A 22,082-nucleotide genomic window follows, 5' to 3' on the forward strand; every position below is an offset into this window, starting at 1 on the left:
GAAAGAAGGGGAGGAAAGGGGGCACCTGAAATCGAAACATGTACTTTAAACAATGCCTTGCATTGCCTTTGCTTAGAGCAGCTTGGACAAAATAAACTGTCCTTATGGTGCTGTAGTCGATCAACGCTCGAGGGGAATTGTTACATCAGTCAGCTGTTTTCATTGCGTGCTTGTTCATGCGTTGCAAAAATTGTTACAGTGTCAAAAGCTCGTTCCTGTTTCAGTGGAAAGTGTTTGATTTCATGATGAAAGGGAAAACTGTACAGCGAAAGCATATACGTAATATTTAAAGCTGTTGAATATTTGGATGGAAGTTAGCTACAAAGCACGCAGCAACTTCAGTAAGAATACGGATACGGCGAAAGGGGAAATAATCTGAAATATAAAGCAGGGCAGTGTGGACTGAGTGAGTGCTGTTATTCTCTTGATTTCGCTAGATTTTGTTTGTTTGATCAGTCATTCATTAGAAATAAACAAGTGCTAGATAGATGACAACTCATATTCTGCATGTGGTCTTTGGACCTTAGGCTACCTTGTTTGCAGGAGCAGCTTGAGATAAAATTTTCACCCGGGCATGATGTTGCCCCCTCTTTTCCACCCTGGTGCTCCTACTTTCCCCCATGCTCCAATGTAAATAATGGTCACGTTATATATTTATGGTTTTGATGGCGAAAAATAATAGCCTTATTTTAAAAATACTTTGAATGTTACTGTTAAAGAGCATGTGTTTATTTAATACCTACATAATGACAAAAATAACAGTAATATCTTAGCTTAAATTCCTACATGATTTTGCAATATGCTTAAGTTATTCAGCAGTAACTGGACCTAAAAGGGATGAGGAGTCAGGTGAGTGGAGAAGGTTACATAATTTAGAACTACATAATTTGTATTCATGTCCAGATATTATTAGAATGATTAAATCAAGAAGACTTAGGTGGGCAGGCCATGTGGCACGAATGGGAGAGGAAAGAGGAGTTTAGAGGATTCTTGTTGGGAAACCTGATGGTAAGAGACCTGTAGGAAGGCCAAGATGAAGATGGAGGGACAACGTTGAGATGGACCTAAGGGAAATCGGTAGGGATGGAAAAGAGTATATAGAACTTGCTCAAGATAGGGAAAGATGGAAGGCCTGTGTTGCTGCAGCCATGAACCTTCGGGTTTAAGAAGGCTAGGGAGTTAGTTAGTTAGTTTATTCAAGTTAGTTTATTCAGCAGTAACTTCAATTAATTCTTAACAATAAATCCAACTCTTTTCAAAAACAAATAGCCATGCACCCGGTGGAGCCACATAGTGGTTCGAATCCCACTTTAAACTGTAATCATCTCTATTTGCTTTTCTGTGCATAAAATGGACCTAAAAAATAAAAAAAACAAATAAGTAGCCATGCTTGGGATTTGGCTCTAATCAAGGAGAATGAACCAGTTTGGTTATAACTTGGGTTGCCAATACATTTAGCATCATTATGTCTGCAAAAACGGGTGCGAATATTTGAGAGGGATGACACATATCACTTCTGGACGCAAGGCTGAAATGCACATGCAAAGAGCCCTTGCTTGAACAGACAAGGTGACTATGTGTAGACGATGTGTCACCCATGGAAAATAAATCATTACAGAAAAAAACAAGGTTCTCACTTTCATTTGGGCAACCCTCATACATAATTGTATCAAATGTTAAGAATATGCATTCATCAATTAAATTAAATATACATGTTCTGGTACTTACAGTTTCATCTGGAAGCTTTCCCAATATTTCAACGAGAGCCGAGTACATCTGTTTAGGAGTGCCTTCAAAAAATCTTCCGCAGCCCCCAACGAACAATGTATCTCCTACAAGGGAAAGAAATGTAATTTACCAAAATAAAATACACATCTTGAAGGTGTGGCATTGCAATAGCAGATGAGTATTTGATTAACAAAAACACATACTAACACTTTATAAGAATGCAAGAAATTCTATCGCAAAGTGTACAATAATTATCTCTTTTGTCAGACAAAACAAAGGAAAACTACAAGGTTTGGAAGATTCATCTTGATTATTGGGTCATTCCATACCATTTCGACCAACCCATGTTAGATCACCATTTTTAAAATTATTAATATTTTAGCAACTTATTTCTACATGTACATGATTACATAGTCCAAGACACAAAAATTAATCTAATACATAATGGTAATGCTTTGAGGATTTACACTCCAAGGGTTTTAAAGGTGACTCCCCTGTATCTACGTGGAGTACATAGTCTAACATTCAATAAACATTTTTAATAAGCCTAAATTTCAAATATATTTATAGTTGTCTTTTGTCTTGAAGTTTCTTCATTTCCCAGTTCTACACATGCTTCATTTAGTATTTTGAAGCAGTTATTTTTTGGAAAATTTAGTCTTAAATATTTTTCATATTTGGAAAAACACATTTACAAAATTTTAATATTATGTTCAACCTGGAGTGTTCTCACTGTGGTGCAAATTTCAGACTTTTCCTTCGTTCACAATTTGGGGATACAGAGTGTCCAAGTTTTGGCATTTTCAAAATTTTCAATTTTCCGGAGCTTATAGAAAAAAAGGGGGCCCAGGCACCTCATATGTTTAACAATTTTTGGACTTACCTGGCACTGCACAGTAAACATAATCCCTTCATGGATATTTTTTTGCTCCAAAGATGAGAAATTATGAAAAAAAAAAATTGATCGCATTTATTTTAGTATAGCATGGAAACTACTAATCTGGAAGCAAAAATTATAATAAACAAAAAGAAAGAGAATTTATTTGTGAAGAAAATAGTTTTTCGAATCATTACATTTGGAAATATAGAACAGAAGTTACAGTGATTTTCATAAAGGTCTGAAAATGCTAAAATCACAGTATGCCGCTGATTGAAAATGGCTGCCAGATCCAAACACAAGCCTGGAAAAAAATTTCAATGTCAGTTTTGAACACTTGAAAGATGTAGAAATAAGTGGCTAAATTATTAATAATTTTAAAAATGGTGAGGCGGCAAATAAATTCCAAATTGGTCGAAATGGTATGGAATGACCCTATTATGATGTAAAATAAGAGAAGGATAATAGGAACTTGCAAAAGTAGTTAACAGGTGAACACGTACTTACACATACTACAAACATTCCACATAAAATAACATCAAATAAACATGAGCTCTATTTCAATCAATCATGGCCTCAGAAACCACACGGGCTTCATTCAATTAAACACCACCAACTCATGCAGAAACCACACACACTGATAAAAAAAGCCGTGATTCCTTTATCTGTTGTTGAGCCAACCCTTAGCCCCACTACTACCACCCATATTACACTCACGTGTACTGACCCAAATTTGCTTACTTAGCAATTAGGAGAAAATAGTAGACTGTTCTTGCTTCCAATGTCAGAAATAAGTGAAAGTTAAGTGTGTTTAAGAAATTTCAATTTGCAGTTTTCTAGAAATAGAATTCTTAAAACGGAACACATACATGGTACTCTAAACGTGCAGGGAGGAGTAGCCATTTTTCTGAGGTCATATGAATAACCAATCCAATAGAAATTTGCAAATGATCCATGAAAACCCTGAATGATTCACTAATCTGATTAATTTGCATATGTCGTCACCCGAAAATAGCAAAAATGTTTGCTTTGAAAAACAAGCAGTATATTTAGACATTTACAATACAACATTATGGTATATGAATTATACCTTTATATTCATAAAAATAACAACAAAATGGTAGAGTTTTGCACTAATTTATAGACTATATATAGAAAAGTCCGATAGAGACAAACAAATATGACTGTATCAGGTGGTACCAATACAATAACGATTAATCTGGATCACATACAAAGAAATTTGCTGACACACCTGCACAGCCATGTTCCTTAAGAAGAATAATGCTCTAAATTTTGACCTTGTGCTTTTAGGTGACCTCACAAAACAAAATTGAGCAGAGTGGCATATGGGGTTCTTTGAAGACAGTTCCTTGGTGTACAGTAAAATATGAGGGAAACTGTGTGTTGAGGTAATGTCGTACTGTAAGTATGTTATGAGGAGGTGTGCCATCCTGTTGAAAACTCCTATCGGTCCAGGCTTAGAGGACACCATGTAGAAACACTTGTCAACCTTTAACAGGTGAGGCACATGATAACGAATACGATTATTTATAACATTCAGCACAATATTGTGGACATAGTAGGTTGCTTGACTTATTCAGGTTAAAATGCATAAAAATTTTAAAATGTATTTCCAAGAGTATTTTGCACTACGACCACAATGATGGTAGTAGATTACGCTGAGAAAAGATAAAATGTTCAATATAAAATTTGGGTATTACTATTCTCAATATAAAATTTGGGTATTACTATTCTAACAGCAAATATGTGTAAAGCACAGTGAGAAATGTTGCAATGTTCTCGCCGAGAAAGGAAATCCAGTGTTTGTTGGCATAACCTATATGATGATATTATTACAGTGGAACCTTGATTTAACGTTTTCAGGAGACACAGGTGAAAAAACTTAAATGAGGGAAAATGAACAATGAAAATTTTGTATCATTTCATTCTACAGGATGTCTTCCAAAATTCTTGACTATTTCTTGATCTCTTCTATTTGTTTTTCTTAACCTTTATTTATGTGACCCAAGTTGGAAATTAGAAGTATTAATTTCATGAAAACCCCTACCAAAAGGCCAGTTAAGATGAAAACTGAAGCTGTATTTAACAAGAGCACTAAGCTTGCTTTATCTATTAATGCATCCTAAACTGCATTTGGCAGACTAGGGAGGTTCTGACATCTATACTCACAGTCAGTATAACCTTATATGGGGTTCGTGTTGTTGTCCTTATACAAGGGTCGTTCAAGGTTGACCAAGACTTTTATTTCTAGACAGGAAATATACATACATAGAAGCACCAAACTATGTCAGTTTTTCAAAGTATTCCCTCTGAACATCCAGACACTGTTGCCATTGTTGTGGAAGTTCCTTGATGCCTTTGGCATAGAAAGAAGTAGGTTGGTGTCGTAACCACTGCAGGACAGCGTTCTTGAGTTCCTCAAGTGTCTGGAAGTGCATCCTGCCCAAATGCTCTTTAAGAGCCCCAAACAAGTGGAAATTACTGGGGGCTAAATCTGGACTCCCAAGGACTGTGTGGTTAAACCTCCCAGTGCAAGTTGGCCAGAGTTGTTTGAGTCAAATGGGCCGTGTGTCGCCTGGCATTGTCATGGAGAAGAATGACATGTTTCGACAACATTCCAGGTCTCTTCTTCCGAACGGCTCCACGTACAGCACCATGAAGCAGTGTTGAGTAATACTAGGCATTAATTGGGCAAAAATCCACATGGATAACACTTTTCATGTCCCAGAAGACAGTTCCCAAAATCTTACCGGCAGCGCTTTGCTTTTTTTGGTTGGAGGGGAACCCTTATGACACCATTAGTACACTCTTGCCCGTGACAGTGTTTGTTCACCATACTGTGCTTGCAGTGTACGCCAAATTTCAGCAGGTTTCACCTTCTTTCTTCACGAGAAATTTCATTATACACCGCTGTTCCACAGCATTGCAAAGGATCATGGTTACACGCAAGGAATCACGGTCTGTCCTGCTGAAGTAATGCAGCGCTACATTGATTCATTAATATTTCACGCATGAAAGTCTTGGTCAACCTTGAATGACCCTTGTATATTTGTGATTGTTCCTTCATTCATCTTACCATCATTCATTCTCATCTTTGTGATTAGCCAAAGGGGCAGAAAAGTGAAGTAAAATATAAATGAAATCAATCAATCCGTCATTGTGATGGCAAATATTCTTGACGAAAGTATAATTTCTTGACTTTCATGGCATTCTTTACTGGGTCAATGAAGATTGAACGTGTAATGCAGGAAAATGTAAAATCATGTAAAGTGAAATCTGGATTCCATGGTATTTCCAAAGAGAGAAGAGTAAATTCAACTAGCAATACAAATGCACACGTATTACAGTAATTTACTATTCATTCTGAAGTACCTGTGAACACTGCTGGTGGATCTCCGCTGTCAGACGATTCGACAAAGTAGCATATGTGGCCCGATGTGTGACATGGAGTAAACAAGCATCGAACTTGCAAGTTGCCTACTTGGAGTTCGTCCCCGTGGGAGACTTTCTGCACCAATGCTCCTATCCTGTCATCTCCTCCCACGACCTTCAAATTCGAAACCTTCTTCACCAACTTCTCGTTCCCTCCTGCATGGTCCCTGGAAAGTTTTACGGAAGTATTACAAAAAGACAAATACATTGGAAAGAACCTTTAACAAAAGTTTCTCATTCAAGTTTAGTCCTTCCAAAAAGGACCAAGTTAAATGGCTGAACAAGGGGCTACTTTCTGAGTTCTTTGTTATATATACAGCGTTAGCATAAATGACAGAGTACTGCAATGAGAACTTTTCACTCGATAATTCACACGGGCGACTGACTCTACATGGCATACAGAATTGATAGGTCTTCTGCTCGAGCAAAAAAATGCTCAAACGAGCAGAATGCACTCGAACCATATTACAATACACATACTTCAGTCATTTTTCTATGGTACTGGGCCCTCAAATATGGATCATGAAGTAAAAGATGCAGTGAAATTGAAGATTAAGTGAACATACGAGATGTGGCAATAACGTTTCCGGATTGATTTTCTTATTCATTTCAGGTGACGTCAATAACAAAGAGCTAAGTAGGATACTGATCTGTCGACTATCCTCTGCCTGCGCACAAACTTTTACGCACATGCGTGAAACAGTCTGGCTGTAGCATTTGTTAGAAGTGGACTGTGCAACTGAGCTCCGTCGGAATTATGTTAAGTTCGAAAGTGGAACAACGTGTTAATGGCACAAAACTTGGGAAATCCGCCACGGAAACTTACAATTAGTTGAAAGAAATTTGTGGGGATCAGTATTTATTTCGCACACAAGTTTTCGAGTAGTTTTCGAAGTTTAAAAAGGGTAGAGAAGGTGTCGGGATCGATCCATGATCAGGCCACCCTTGCTTTTCGAAAACTGAAGTCTGTATCGAGAAGGTCGCTAAAATTGGTCATTGATTGGGTGCCTGAAGGTCAGACTGTCAATCAGTTGTATCATAAGAATGTTTTGGGGATCCTTTGTGAACGGGTGGAGACCAGACATGTGGAAGAATGGCTCAAGCATTATTCACCAGGACAACGTGCCAATTCACAACGCACTATCTGTGAAGAAGTTTTTGGTAAAACACAACATTCCAGTGTTGGAATATCCACCTTACTCGCAGAACCTAACATCGTGCGACTTTTTCACCAAAAGTCAAATCTGCTCTAAAAGGAACCCGGTTTGAGACTGTGGATACGGTCAGAAAATGACCTGCAACACTGCTTCTAACAGTGGGAGATCCTCGTGAAGCGGGGTAGGGATCGGGGAGGGGACTACATTGAAGGGTACAATATTTCGATTGTCTGATTTTATTCAATAAAAGAGTTACAGCATGAGTCCGGAAACTTTATTGCCACACCTCGCATTCATCATCTCCATGTTAAAATGTAGTTTTGTGTATCTTACTGAGATATGTGAAAATGAAATGGATGATTATGGGCTGAAACTACCTAGTCTACATTTTATGTTTCTACGATTATTGTCACATTAAAATTATGTTGATTGAATGTTATAACTGCATCTTATTATTTCACAGAATATGGTTATCCTTTTCGGTAAGTGAACAATAACGTACACTTACTTGTTGCACTATATATATATACAGGGTGCTCAGAAATTCCCCTTACAAACTCCTAGGGCTAAAAGAGGGGACTGAGTAGACAATATTTGGAATAGGAACCCATGTCTGGAAACGTGCAGTTTCCGTGCTACAACCATGGCAATGTGTCGGATGTGCCTGTGTTGGTATGCAACCGGTTAGGCAATACATGACGTCAGAAGAAAACCTGATGGCACGTGACGTCTACCCTGCAGCGGTATCCTGCCTGGAGCCCCATTCACGTGCCTGTGCGTCTCCGATGAACATGGTTTCAGAATATACGGACATGATCCTTGTGTATGGCGCAGCGGAAGGGAATGGAAGAGCAGCTGTATCAAGAGGGCTATCCACAACGTGCGACTCCATTGCATACCCTTTTTGCCAGCATTACGCAACGGCTCCGAGAACAAGGTACCTTCACCGCCGACAGGAAGGACTGTGGTGCTCCAAAGAGATGCCGCACACCCCAATTGGAAGAGGCTGTACTGCACCACGTTGAACAGGACCCGTCAACAAGTACGCGAACAATTGCGCATGCAATGTGTGTTTCTCGCAGCGTTGTGTGGGAGGTTCCGCATGAGCAACAAGTACATCCTTACCACCACCAAAGCGTACAGGTTTTCAGACCAGCCGAATTTGTACCACGCGTTAACTTCTGCACATGGTTTCTGCACCGCTGCATCGACGAGCACGTTTCCACGTCGAGTTCTGTTCACAGATGAATGTAAATTCACTAGGGAGTGTTTTCTCAATGATGCATGTCCGAGGATTCCAGCACAGATTTGCTATCAATGTGTGGGCAGGTATTCTGGACGGTCATGTGATAAGGCCGTACCTTCTTCCAGCCAGGCTAACGGGTGCCGCGTACTTGATTTTCCTACATGAAGTATTGGCCCTGTTCTTGGATGCTGTGCCATTGAATGTCCGTCAGGAACTGTGGTTTCAGCACGATGCCGCACTGCCTCACTTTACACGTGACGTATGGAGACATCTTAACCGAACATTCTGGCAAAGATGGATAGGCCGAGGTGGTCCAACCACGTGGCCCCCACGATCGCTGGATTTAACGCCATTGGACAATTTCTTGTGGGGTCGTATGAAGAGTATGGTGTACGAGACTCCTGTAGAGACAGAGTACGAATTGCTGGCACGAGTTATGATCTCTGCACAAGAGATTGACGGGACACCAGGTGTGATGGAGCGAGTGTACCGGAACATGATTCATCGATACAATGTGTGCAACGACGTTGGTATTCGTCACATCGAGCCACTGTTGTAGTTGAGCAGTGCCGTATGCAACACATCCAGTGCAGAAGACAGAAAGCAATTGTTGCGTTTCACTGTCGACACAAAAATTTGTTTGTATTATGGACTGAGTCACACGTCATTCACTTCTGTACCTTATGTACACCTCATTTGACATGGTTGTAATAAATGATTACACTTTAGGTCATCAGGTGATATTCTGACGTCATGTACTGCCTACCCGGTTGCATACCAACACAGGCACATCCGACACATTGCCATGGTTGTAGCACGGACACGGTAGGTTTCCGGACATGGGTTCCTATTCCAAATATTGTCTACTCAGCCCCTCTACTAGCCCTAGAAGTTTGTAAGGGGAATTTCCGAGGACCCTGTATGTGTATATATATATCTGATATTTTTAATTGCTTAGGCAGGTCTTGTCAGCATGTGTATCCAAGGGTTTCATTTTACATTTCGGCCTGTATATTTATTGATTGCTTTGGTGTTTTAAGTCCACTTTATGCACAGAAAGATTAATTGGGACTGGACCTACAGTTTAAAGTGGGATCCGAACCACTATGTGCTTCCAACAGGTATTGAACCCGGGACCCCTTTGGCCTGTAGATATTGCATTCCCTCATTACGTATATTGTATTTTAGTCTTACATAATACTACAGTGAAACCCCGATTTTACATTCCCGCATTATATGTTTTCATACTTAACACGTTCATCCAGTCAGGCTCCAGCAAAAGCTACCCATCAAAAATAAACTCGGACAAATTCAAAGGCCGTGCTTAATAATAGGATGTTCACCTCTATCTTTTGTTCGTTCTAACTCCCATATCCCGCTTTATACGTTTTCCGAGCCGTGATGATGTCTTCAAATTCGGCAGAAACCTGTTATGTTAACCATGCGACTTCTCCTTCCTTTTTCTTGCTTTCGCAGCTGTTTCATTCACCACGTGACCTTGAACTTCCAGATGTTAGACTTTCATGCGAGAGGAGGGAGTGAAGAGGCATGGCTCAGTGGAAAGAAGGGGGGGGGGGCACAACTTGCATTTGTCGCACCTTACTTGACGGACTTCTTGCATTCCTGGTAAAGATACAATGGGCTGATTCTTCTGCCTCAGGATCAGACAACAAGCCCACTGTTGCCAAACCGATTCTCACTAAATGGTGTCTTCCTTAGAATTTGGACAAAACTGAAGTTCACCCTCCCCCCTCCCCCTCCGAGTGGAAAATTGACAACAGGACTTGATTACCACTCCCTTCTTTGCCCACACAGTTCTACGGAATCCTTCCTAGTTGACGGGAACGAAAAAGAAAAGCGAGAAGGGGGCTTGTTTGTGCAAGCTTTTCCCACATAAAACAATGAAAAGTAAAAAGTTCCCCCCTTGGTTTGATAAAGCATCTGTTACTTAACAAAAAGAGAGCACGGCAACTGTGGAAACGTTTCCCCAATCCCCACACACACAACACTTTCAAAGCACTTCGAAAGCATAGTAAAGACCTTATGAAACAGAAATACACCGAATATGTCAACACAGTCACAAACGAACTCCTTACTAATTCAAAGAGATTCTGGACATTAATAAATTCATGAAGACAAGCCAAGCGCATCCCTTTAGAAGTAACACACAATGACATTTCAGCTGTTGGTAATGATAGAGCTGAACTATTCAATCTAACATTTCAAAATAATTTTATTTCAAATGATGTTTTAGATCACCCGCCTATCAAATCTATCTGCTCTCACTCTCTTTCTACCGTCTTTACAGAACCAGGTGAAGTCTTGCACTTCCTTACCTCCTTTTCTTCTCACCGAGCATCTGGACCAGACAATATTCCTACTATTTTCCTTCAAAAAACAGCTCACTCACTAGCTACTCCTCTTGCAATGTTATACAATAGGTGCTTCTCTGAAGGCTGCTTTCCCACTCAATGGAAGAAAGCAAATATCATTCCTATTTTTAAATCTGGAAATGCTAACGATACTACATGTTATAGGCCCATTTCTCTCCTTTCCACACTTGCTATTGTCTGTGAAAAAATTCTGAAAAAAAGACTTCTGAAATTCACATCCCCTTACATTAACCCAGCACAACACCTTTCTTCCAAATTCTTCATGCCTTACCAATCTGTCTTGTATGCAATCCTGTGCCATAAACGCAATTACTAATCGTAATCAGTTAGATGTTGTTTACTTTGATCTGTCCAAAGCTTTTGATTCAGTGGATCACCACTATTTACTGCATAAATTATCTAACAGATTTAACATCACTGGAAACACGTTAAAATTAGTGAAAGACTATCTAAGAAATAGACAACAACGCATTTTACTTTCTGGAACTCATTCTAACTGGCTTCCTGTTATATCTGGTGTGCCGCAAGGAAGCGTTCTTGGCCCTCTGTTATTTGTATATCTGGATGATCTCACAGACCTCTTTAATTCCCCCATCTCAAGCACAATTCTAATGTTTGCCGATGATTGCAAGATTATGAGAGAAATAAAACAGCCATCAGACATGCAAATTTTCCAAAATGACATTAACATATTCTCTGAATGGTGTAAGCGATGGAAATTGTCCACAAACCCATCTAAATGCTCATACATAACAATTTCATTGAAGCAAAACATTCTTGAAGGTAATTATACACTCACCGACCTCCCTCTAACAAAAGAAGCACAACACCGAGATCTAGGTATCCTCATAGATTCAAAACTAAATTTCGATAATCACATATCAACCATCACAAAAAAGGCAATGCGTATGCTAGGCCTACTTTACAGATTCACCGAAATCAATAACCCGAAAGCACTTGCCATTTACTTCAAGATATTTGTGTCCCCCATTCTAGAATATTGTTCACCAATCTGGAACATGGCTGCCCATTCTCATACCTCCAAGATCGACAGTGTTCTCAGCTTTTTCCTCTCCATCGTTCGATATAGAGTGCCTGCCCTAAGACACCTGCCTAAGAGAGATCTTCTTGTAAATCTGCATATTAATACTCCAGAAACTCGTAGATACATTGCAGATAAGAAATTGCTATATAAGATTATAAATGGAAACTTAAGATGCAGCATCCCACTCCACGAACTCTCACTCAGAGTGCCTAGACATAAAACACGGAGCAAGGAAACTTTCCACACTACAACTCCCAGGCTCTCACTCATACAACGATCACTATTCCATAGGCTACCGAATCAGTTCAATATAATCTCAAACCAAATAGATATATTCACTTCATATTCATTTTTTATCAGCAACACAGAAAAAATTGTACATAAGTAATGCTTTTGTGAAACTGATCTTTTTACCTTGGTACTTTTTTTGGCTTGTTTTATTTTTGTTTATTTTGTGTTATCCGTTCTTTTGTTTTTAATGTTAGTCTATTGTTTTATTGTTGTTTCTTTCTGGTTTAAAATGGCTTCTGCTGTACTGGAAATTTCAATAAATAAATAAATAAATTGTCTGTAGTGTTAGAATGAAAAAATAATAATAAGGGTTTTCCAACCTCTGCTATCCAATACTGAATAAGAACTGCACTTTTCCTTTAATGGGAAGTCGTTTAGATCGTGAGGACAATTTGGAAGCTACTTGAAAATAAGAAGTAGCGGGCTCATGTCAGGAAAGCCAGAAAAAAAATTGCGATGGGATCCGATGTGCTGACCATGCGTCACCCAATGAAAAGCTGCTCTGGAAGGCTCTGGTCCTTCGAGGGCTGTTGCCGCATAGAGTTTAATTTAGTTTTAGGATATCACTTTATACACTTATAACCAATGTCATTCAACAATCAAAAGTTTCTTTGGAGTTATCGCAGTTGCGAAAACTTCAGGTCACTGAGTATGAAGTAATGTAATTGGCAAGAGCACGGTAGCATTGCATAATTGTATAATTACATTCTAAAACACACACTAGTATGTATAAATATACATATCTCACCAATGGTGATGTGTTGTAAGGACTGTTGTAAGGTTCAAACCTTCTTCTTTCACAGCTTCCACAACTTTATCAGGTTCCACAGGATCAACAATGGCTGCCTCTTTTGTAGTCTCATCAATCACCTGCAACATCAAGAGCAATGTTGTCAAATTTCTTCCTTACATGTAGAACGTACAATCTTAACCATTTCTAGACAGAATTTAGAATATCAAGTATTCTCCAGGAGACTTTTTTTTTTCCTGTTTTTCAAAAATTCATAGAAAATATGTTTTTGAGTGTGTTATTATTTAACACTTTTTCTAAAATCTGTAACACTTCCTCTTTTTACACAAAAACCTTCTATTAGGATCAAAATCATCACTAACTGTGACATACAAAGAAGAATCATCGTAAGAAATTTCCACAATGTGGACATACGTTATTAAATGCTATTATCAAGAGTATAAATAAAAGCCCAGCTTTATTAGACAGAATTACAATTAAAAATTAGCAACGAAGAAAATGTGAGATCTAGTGATTAAAATTTGAAAAAGGTTGTTGCAATGCATGTGGACAAAAGACATGATGCGATTATAGCCTGTTATTTGTTTACAATGGAATTTGATAGTGAACGATAGTCCATCACTCGTCTTAATGGACAGTAATTGTATGACAGGTTATGACAGTCACTCATCCATTGATTGATTGATTGGTTTGGTGTTTTAAGTCCACTTTATGCACAGTAAGGTTATTCGGGACTGGACCTACAGTTTAAAGTGGGATCCGAACCACTATGTGCCTCCACATCTGGGACACATTGAAAGGTGGCAATTCAATCACTGTTTCATCGGGGAGGCCCTTGTCACTCGTCCAGAGAAGGTTAATTTATCATTTCAGAGGTGAGGTTTCAGTAGGCTGTTATTCACTTGAAGTCCTCGGGTGCAGATTTTTAGTATGGCTGGGGTACCCATTTTTTTTTTTTTTTCTACTGCATCATGTGCATGCACTCGCTGAACTGGGACCCAGGGAGTAATTTGACATCATCTCGGGTTACTGTGTTCTGCGGAGTGCAGGAACACAGAATGGAGTTCAATAAGTTCAACTCCTCTTCAGATTATGTCATTTTGCACCACCAAAGTTGTGGGTTTTCTTCTTTACCAGTTTTCACACATTTCCAGCCATAAGATGTGTGCCTTTTCATGATCCCTGTTTAGTTCTCTTGGTTTTACGAGACCTCAAAAATATTAAGATCGATTAACACTGTACTTTACATTGATATGATGCTCTGTCAGCAGAAAGGGAGGGAAATGACCATTCATTTAATCAGCTACAGAGGCACCAGGAGAGCATCGGGCCTTATTTTCATGAGTACCAACACGTGTTCAGCAATCAAAATCACCATTCGACTTTTACATACGTTATTGGGTTGTGAGGGAAATAGAGCATTCATTTGTTGACTACCAGTCAGTGGTTCCCTAAGTGTGCAATATTTTCGCTGAAATGTGCTAGTGTCTTAGAGGCTTGAGCATTGTACTTTATCTCACTTTACTTTATCGGGAAATCACTATTCTAATTCACAGCAAATTATGAAATAAGAGTAATGTAAATAGTTCAAAATCACAACAGCGTTGTCTAGTGAATATACTTGTTATTTGCACTAAGTGAATACATTAGTTTATGCTCGATTTGAAGTGATTCGAACTATTCACAAACTTCCTTGTTATCTCTTTTCTCTTGTTTCTTACAACTGGTTGCTACGCAACAAAACAGTATGCTATAACATTTCTTTCTTTTTCTTTTACACAAGAAGTGATTATACATTTTACAATTTGAAAACAGTCACAAATGACACTTAATCCAATGTATGTGCTTATTTATGCATAAAATGTTCCTGAATTTGAAATAAGTGCTTATTTTTTAACTTAAGGCAAGCAACGTGACCACACTAACTGAGTGTTGCAACTGTTACATAGGCCTACATCCTGACTTGGTTGCAGCGGAAAAAATCTTGAAACACTAAGGATGCCGTGAAACAAAATAGTTCAGGAACCCCTGTCATACACAATGGCAATAGCAATAGCCTAATAATATTACTACCTTATATTATAAACTCACTAATTTTACATGGGCATTCACTTCATAACTCTCTAAATAAATCTGTCTAGAACCACTGAAAACTTCAATGCTAATAATTACCTTTTGTTTCCAGTCCATTTTATGCACAGATAGGCTAATCAGGACTGGACCTACAGTTTAAAATGGGACCTGAACCACTATGTGCCTCCACCAGTTACCAAACCTTGGAACCCTTCATTACAGGGTGACAGATCTACCACTTGGGAAGGCCCCCCAAGATAGAACATATCGGAACAGAATTCACTACGAAGATGTTACTGAGAAAACATATTTGTTCTACCCTGTGTGTGACATTGCAAAAAATTCTATACAGCATCAACAGTCATCTCCCTTTCTAGTATGATAGATTGAAGTATGCAAATATGTGCTTGCTATGATGAACTTCTTCAGGAGCTGACTGTAAGACTGGTACAATTACCAGTAATTTTAATGATAAACCAACATACATATATCAACAGATAGTGATAGGGTGCTAATTACTCTCTTCTATCCATAAAATAATATACATAAGAAAACTGCCATCTTATAATTGAAGGGCTCGAGTGTAAAACATGGTAAGTGACATTTTGGTCATTTTGGAGTTACAATGTGCATCGTGTAGCCCATGGTAAATGGAGTCAAATCGTACTCGAAGTGTTTCGTTTCGTCAACAGATGACAGAGCTAGACATGTTGTTTCACGTAAAGTATGGTAAGTAGCAAAGATGGCAGTGAAACGGCTGTTACTGAATTGCAACGTGTCTCAGAAAGTTCGTGAGTATTGGGGCAATAGCAAAGATGAGAATGAGTTAGAAAGTGTATATGATTCCCATAATGACCCGGAATTTGTACCACCGACTAAGAATGAGGAGAATGAAGAGGTTGCCAATCAAAAATGCGACTAAAACTGTGCATGGCTACGAACATTCTATTTCATGTAAAACGTGGTTATCTACTGTAGATACCATTGTTTGCATGCAGCAGTGCTCATAATGGCAGTTTCGAACTAAATTTTACTCTCGTACCTGGATGTGAACTGCGATCTAGTAGAGAAGCACATACTTTTCTTCTACTAGATATAAATAACTGTAGTCACATAGAAATTTGTTTGATGTTTACTTGGGTATGTGCATTTAAGGCTGCTTTAAGATACCATGCCATACAAGCAACGTCAAAAATGTATTACACTCAAGGAATATGTAATTTCATCTGAATCATATCAATTATTTGGAACAGTTTAGTTTTTTAAAAAATATTTCTTTCATAAATCTGCAATGAGCATTTCAAAGTTATAATTTTTTATGGTGGACCTAATAATATCTTTGTAATTTGATTAACTTTTGTATTTATGATATTACAAATATGTATTCTTCTTGATTCGAAATTATATCTATTTTAATCCATAAGAGCTAAATATCAGTTAAAACTATTAAAAACTTAAGCCCTGTGTGCATTTGACATCATTCTTTACAAACATGTCAAGTTAAATAAAAATACAACAGAAAGTTACAAGGTCATAATTGTGTCTTCATTGATTTGCTTTATTTTACTTCACGTCTAGTGCTACTTTTGGCTTATTTGCGAAGATGGAGATGAGTGATGATATGATGAAATTTATGAATAAGCACTCAAAAAAAACATCCATGGCCACGCCTGGATTTGAACCCGGGACCCCTGGCATCATAGCACGATTTCCTAACCACTCTGCCACGGGGGCCTGTAATTTTTATCTTGAAGATAGATTTAAACTAGGGATGGCCTTTTCGAAAAAATTGTTTTACCATTTTCGACAATGAAATTTTTCGAGTTTTAGTTTATCGGTTTTTCGAAGAAAAAAAATATACATATATATTGGTTTTAAAAAAATGTGGTTTTTCGTTTTTCGAAAAAAAAGAATTGTTTTTCGATTAAAAAATCATTTTCCGAAAAAAAAATGTTTCTCGTTTTTCAGAAGAAAAAAATTGTTTTTCGAAATAAATAGTTTCTCGTTTTTCGAAAAACTATTTTTTTTCTTCGAAAAACGAATAACGATATTTTTTTCGAAAAACAACATGTAGCCCAGGTTGTTGTTTATTGAATAAAATTATTATTATTAAAGGCTTAGTGTTACAAATTGTTACGGTTGCTATAAAAAGTATAATGTCAAAATATTTTTATTAACTTACATTACAAGTTAGCTTGAATAAAGCGGTATCTGATCACTCATTTTGATAATATCATTGCATGTAAAGCATGGTAACTACAACAATTCCTTGAACAACCCTGAAAGAAATCGCATGTAGCTCCACCGAAAAAAATAATTTGGATGAAATATCATGTTTGTATGATAGTAAACATACAAGTGAATCATATTTGCTGTAAATAATTTAGAAATTTGTTTTAGTTTGTAAATCAGATTTTTTTGAAACATCAACTTTCAATATCTCGAACCCTGCATTTTGTCACTTACCATGTTTTACACCAGAGCCCTTCAATTGACTCCAATAAAACAGGATTGGCAAAAGATATAAAGAAATCAACATATATTATTATGATTTTGATATTTTAGGTAAATAATAAAAATGAAACTGATATTTTTAAAATAATGAAATTGTCACTATTATCTTCTTTCTGACACACAGGCACATGTTGGTCTGTTTACACCCAAGAACAAAATTTCAACATGCAGATTACACAAAAACATTATGTTAATACCCTTGTCTCAAGTCATGATTGATATGTTTGATATTTTTAACAATAGATGTCAGGAGAATTCAGTTTTGTTTTATGTTTAATCTCGAACAAAAAGAGAGAGTGACGCTCAGTCAGTTCGCGAGACAATATGGCCGAGTGTGCGTGGTAGTTTCATTCCGTGCATCGCGTTGCATTGCAGCAAGTTTGTATATACATGTAATCTTTTGTTATAGTCAATATATCCTCGTTATTATCAGTGAGTGTCATTTGCAATCATCCGAGTCGAATCACCTTATGGAATTCAATATGGTCCTCCACTCCAGAGGTATGGGTTTGTGACAGCGACACGCAGTAAGTACTATCATTTTTCTTTGGCGTGCATCGTACAAATTAGACAGACCCATCTCGGCCCAACAGCCAAGCACATTTTGGTTCATCAGTGGCCACACACAAAACATTCATTTTGGTCCAGTGACCCGGACTCAATCATTTTGGTCCTTACCGGCACGGATGTTTCAGCTACGTGACATTCTGCTCAAGTTCAAGGTCAAGTGCTAGTGCAGTGCGGAAACAACAGTTTCTTACAGCAGCCATATTGCCAACAATGCAGCTCCATTGTCGTTCACAGCAAAGGATTGTAAACAGCTGTACGATACTTTTCATGCATCATTTTCTTCACGACAACGGCGCAGGAGGTCGGTAAGTATATTTTACTTTGTCTGGCTCATTTCCTTGCATTTATTTCCTTTAACCTTTCGTGTTCTTCATAAAAATGAGTGAGAGCGAAGTGCAGCAGCGTCTCGTTAGACAACGAGGGACATTAAAAGGAAAAATCACTCGAATGGAAACTTTCGTCAATCAATTCAGTGAAAGTGAAGGAAACATTCAAGAAGTGCGTACTCGTTTCAATGCATTGTCTCGCATTTGGGTGGACATTGAGCAAGTGCAAGATCAGTTAGAAGCTGAAACTGGTTCATCGCAGGATGACGTCAGAGACGAATTGGAAACGGCGTACTACAAGTTGAGTGCCCGGATGCAAGCTTTATTATCGCAGCATGATAAGGTTCAAGCGGAGCATGATGCTGTCAACACATCGCATGTCACAGCAACCCGGCTCAAACTTCCCACAATAGAATTGCCAACGTTTGAGGGTGATTATCGGCACTGGTTGTCCTATGAAGACACTTTCACGTCTTTAATACATAATAACAAAGACATCGCTTCCATTCAGAAGTTTCAGTATCTACGTTCGTCGCTCAAGGGCGAAGCGTACAAGCTCATTCAGAACTTACCCATCACGGAGGCAAACTACGCAGTTGCTTGGAAGTTATTAGTGAGTAGATATTCAAACAAGAAGCTAATCGCATCATCGTACATTCATGAAATATTGCACATCAAGGCAGTCAGCAAGGAAAGTGCTCAGGAATTGCGTTCCTTTGTGGGATGTGCGACAAGCAACTTGAATGCAGTAAATGCGCTTTACACAGATGTACCTTTGACGGACATGTTACTCACTCAGCATTTTGTGTCTAAGCTAGATTCAGGAACTAGGAAAGCGTGGGAACTGCAAAATAGTGAAACAGATATTGTCAGGATAGATGATTTCTTTTCGTTTTTGGAAAGACGATGTCAAGCGCTGGAAAGCATTCAGCCCGCACCAAGTGATGTAAATAAACAATCAATCAAACCTCAACATTACAATGTAAGATCAAACAAGGGTTTTTCGAAATCTTTCATTAGTACCACTAGTGCGAACTCTTGTTTCTTTTGTAAAGAGCCGCATGCTCTCTTTAGGTGTGCATCATTTATTGCCGCGACTAACAAACAGAAGTATGATTGTGTTAGAAGGAATAAACTCTGCACGAACTGCTTATCTCCAAATCACATACTGCGTCTTTGCAAGGCAGGTTCGTGTAAAAAATGTTCACGGAAGCATAACACATTGTTGCATAATGATAGTATATCAAGAACGTCATTTTCCAGCACAGAATGTACGGAAGAAGGCAAGAATGAAAATTCTCAAGCAACGCAAAACGAGAATCAAGATCAAACTCCACAAGCTTCTTATTGTGCACTCAAAGGTCAACATACATCACGCGTGTTACTTTCCACGGCAGTGGTAAAGGTCAAGAATCATGCAGGTCAATGGATATACTGTAGAGCCTTGCTAGACAGTGGATCCCAGAGCCACTTTGCGTCTGAAGAGTTGGTTCAGCGTCTCAAACTGAAGAAACATCCTCAGCATTTACCGATTCAAGGCATAAACAATGCTGAGTCGCAAGCAAATTTCAAGGTGGATATTCAGTTGCAATCTAGAATAAGCACATGGCGTTCCAACATTGAATGCTCAATATTGCCGCGGCTCACAAGCAACTTACCTTCACATCGAGTCGACCGAGCATCAATCAAAATACCAAGACATGTAACATTGGCAGATCCGACATTTGATGTGCCAGCGAAGATAGATCTTTTAATAGGCACCCAGATCTTCTTCGAAATTCTCAAGCCTGATCGCATAACACGTTCAGCTGATTTGCCGATTCTACAAAACACTGAATTCGGATGGATAGTCGCAGGACGCATTCCACAACAATGCAGTGGCAACAATTCATCGATATCATGCTTCCTTCGAACGGAAGAAAGTCTCCACCTACAGCTTCAGCGATTTTGGGACCTTGAGGAGATATATACCAGGCATAGAACAAAGGAAGAAATCAGCTGTGAGCATCACTATTGTGAAAACACGGTGAGGGACGAAACAGGCAAATTCATCGTTAGACTTCCACTCAAGGAAAGTCGAGAAGCATTGGGCGATTCACTTCAACATGCCACCAAGAGATTTCTCCAATTAGAGAAAAGACTTGAGCATCAACCGGAACTAAGGATTCCTTACACAAAATTCATGAATGAATATGAACAGCTAGGTCACATGGTACCTGTAGGACAATTACCTATGTCTCATGACCACAGGGTAGCCTACTATTTGCCACACCACGCAGTAATCAAACCACAGAGTTCCACCACCAAGGTCCGTGTTGTTTTCGACGGATCGGCCAAAACCACAAGTGGGAAAAGCCTCAATGACATATTGATGGTCGGGCCCACCATACAACAAGATTTATTCTCCATCATGACAAGATTTCGCACACATCCTATAGCATTCACAGGAGATGTAGAGAAAATGTATAGAATGATAAAGGTGCAAAAAGATGACAATCCATTACAGCGAATATTGTGGAGAAGCTCCAACAAGCATCCAATTGAAGTTTTTGAGCTACGAACGCTTACATATGGCACAGCTTCGGCATCATTCCTAGCTACTAGATGCTTACAGCAACTGGCAGACAGCGAAATCAGCAGGCATCCTCGCATCAGTAGTATCATCAAGGAAGACATGTTAGTTGATGACGTAGTGAGCGGAGCACAAGACGTAGCTGAAGCATTGCAGATTCAGGCAGAATTAATTAACATTATGCAGCGTGGAGGATTTACTTTGCGTAAATGGTGTTCGAACAGCACGACAGTGCTAGAAGCAGTTCCACCAGCCATGCGTGAAATGAAGCTTCCAGTCGAATTTCACGATTCAGAAGTGAAGACTTTAGGCTTATCTTGGGATCCTATTGCAGATAAATTACTGATCAACAGCAAAGCTCCTGAAGTAGCGAATAACGTCGAAACATCAAGCACTAAACGACAGGTAGCATCAGTCGTTGCGTCAATATTTGACCCTTTAGGTCTCATCACTCCAATTGTTATTACATACAAATCATTTCTTCAACAATTGTGGACATGCAATGTTCAGTGGGATGAAGAACTTCCACAAGACTTGAATCAGAAATGGCAACAGTTGCGCAGACAACTCCCTGCAATTAAACACATCGAAGTCAATCGTTTTGTTCTAATTAATGGAACAGTTAGAAATATCCAGATACATGGATTTGCAGATGCATCTCAATATGCTTACGGTGCATGTTTGTATGTGCATTCAACTAACCATAAAGGCGAAACAGCAGTAAATCTACTTTGTGCTAAATCACGAGTAGCGCCAGTCAAGAAGGTGACATTACCTCGTCTTGAATTATGTGCATCATTACTCCTAGCAAGATTAGTCCACAAGGTATTACCAGTTTTACGTCTGAAGGTAGACGAGATACATCTCTGGTCGGACTCACAAATTGTATTGGCATGGTTAGCAGCACCATCCAACAGATGGAAAACCTTTGTAGCCAACCGGGTAGCAGAGATTCAAGACATTACGCAAATTAGCGATTGGAAACATGTTCCTTCAGCAGATAACCCGGCAGACATAATCTCAAGAGGTATTGAACCCACTTCAATACAACATAGCCATTTATGGTGGCATGGGCCACATTGGTTA

At 38.7% G+C, this 22,082-nt stretch overlaps 1 protein-coding gene across 6 annotated transcripts in view; it reads right to left on the minus strand.

Annotated features, from left to right (window-relative positions):
- tzn (hydroxyacylglutathione hydrolase tenzing norgay) overlaps window positions 1-22,082 on the minus strand; it is a 66,066-nt gene that overhangs the window by 11,378 nt on the left and 32,606 nt on the right. For all 6 annotated transcript variants that reach the window (XM_083144024.1, XM_083144028.1, XM_083144026.1 and 3 more), the window contains 3 exons: window positions 12,939-13,060; window positions 5,999-6,225; window positions 1,729-1,832 (listed from right to left, as the gene is read on the minus strand). In XM_083144024.1, the coding sequence (XP_083000150.1) occupies window positions 1,729-1,832; window positions 5,999-6,225; window positions 12,939-13,060 (453 nt within the window). The remainder of the gene's footprint in view (window positions 1-1,728; window positions 1,833-5,998; window positions 6,226-12,938; window positions 13,061-22,082) is intronic.

Source organism: Lepisma saccharinum, chromosome 22 (genome assembly GCF_977018435.1).
Source record: "Lepisma saccharinum chromosome 22, izLepSacc3.1, whole genome shotgun sequence".
NCBI classification, from domain to species: Eukaryota; Metazoa; Arthropoda; class Insecta; order Zygentoma; family Lepismatidae; genus Lepisma; species Lepisma saccharinum.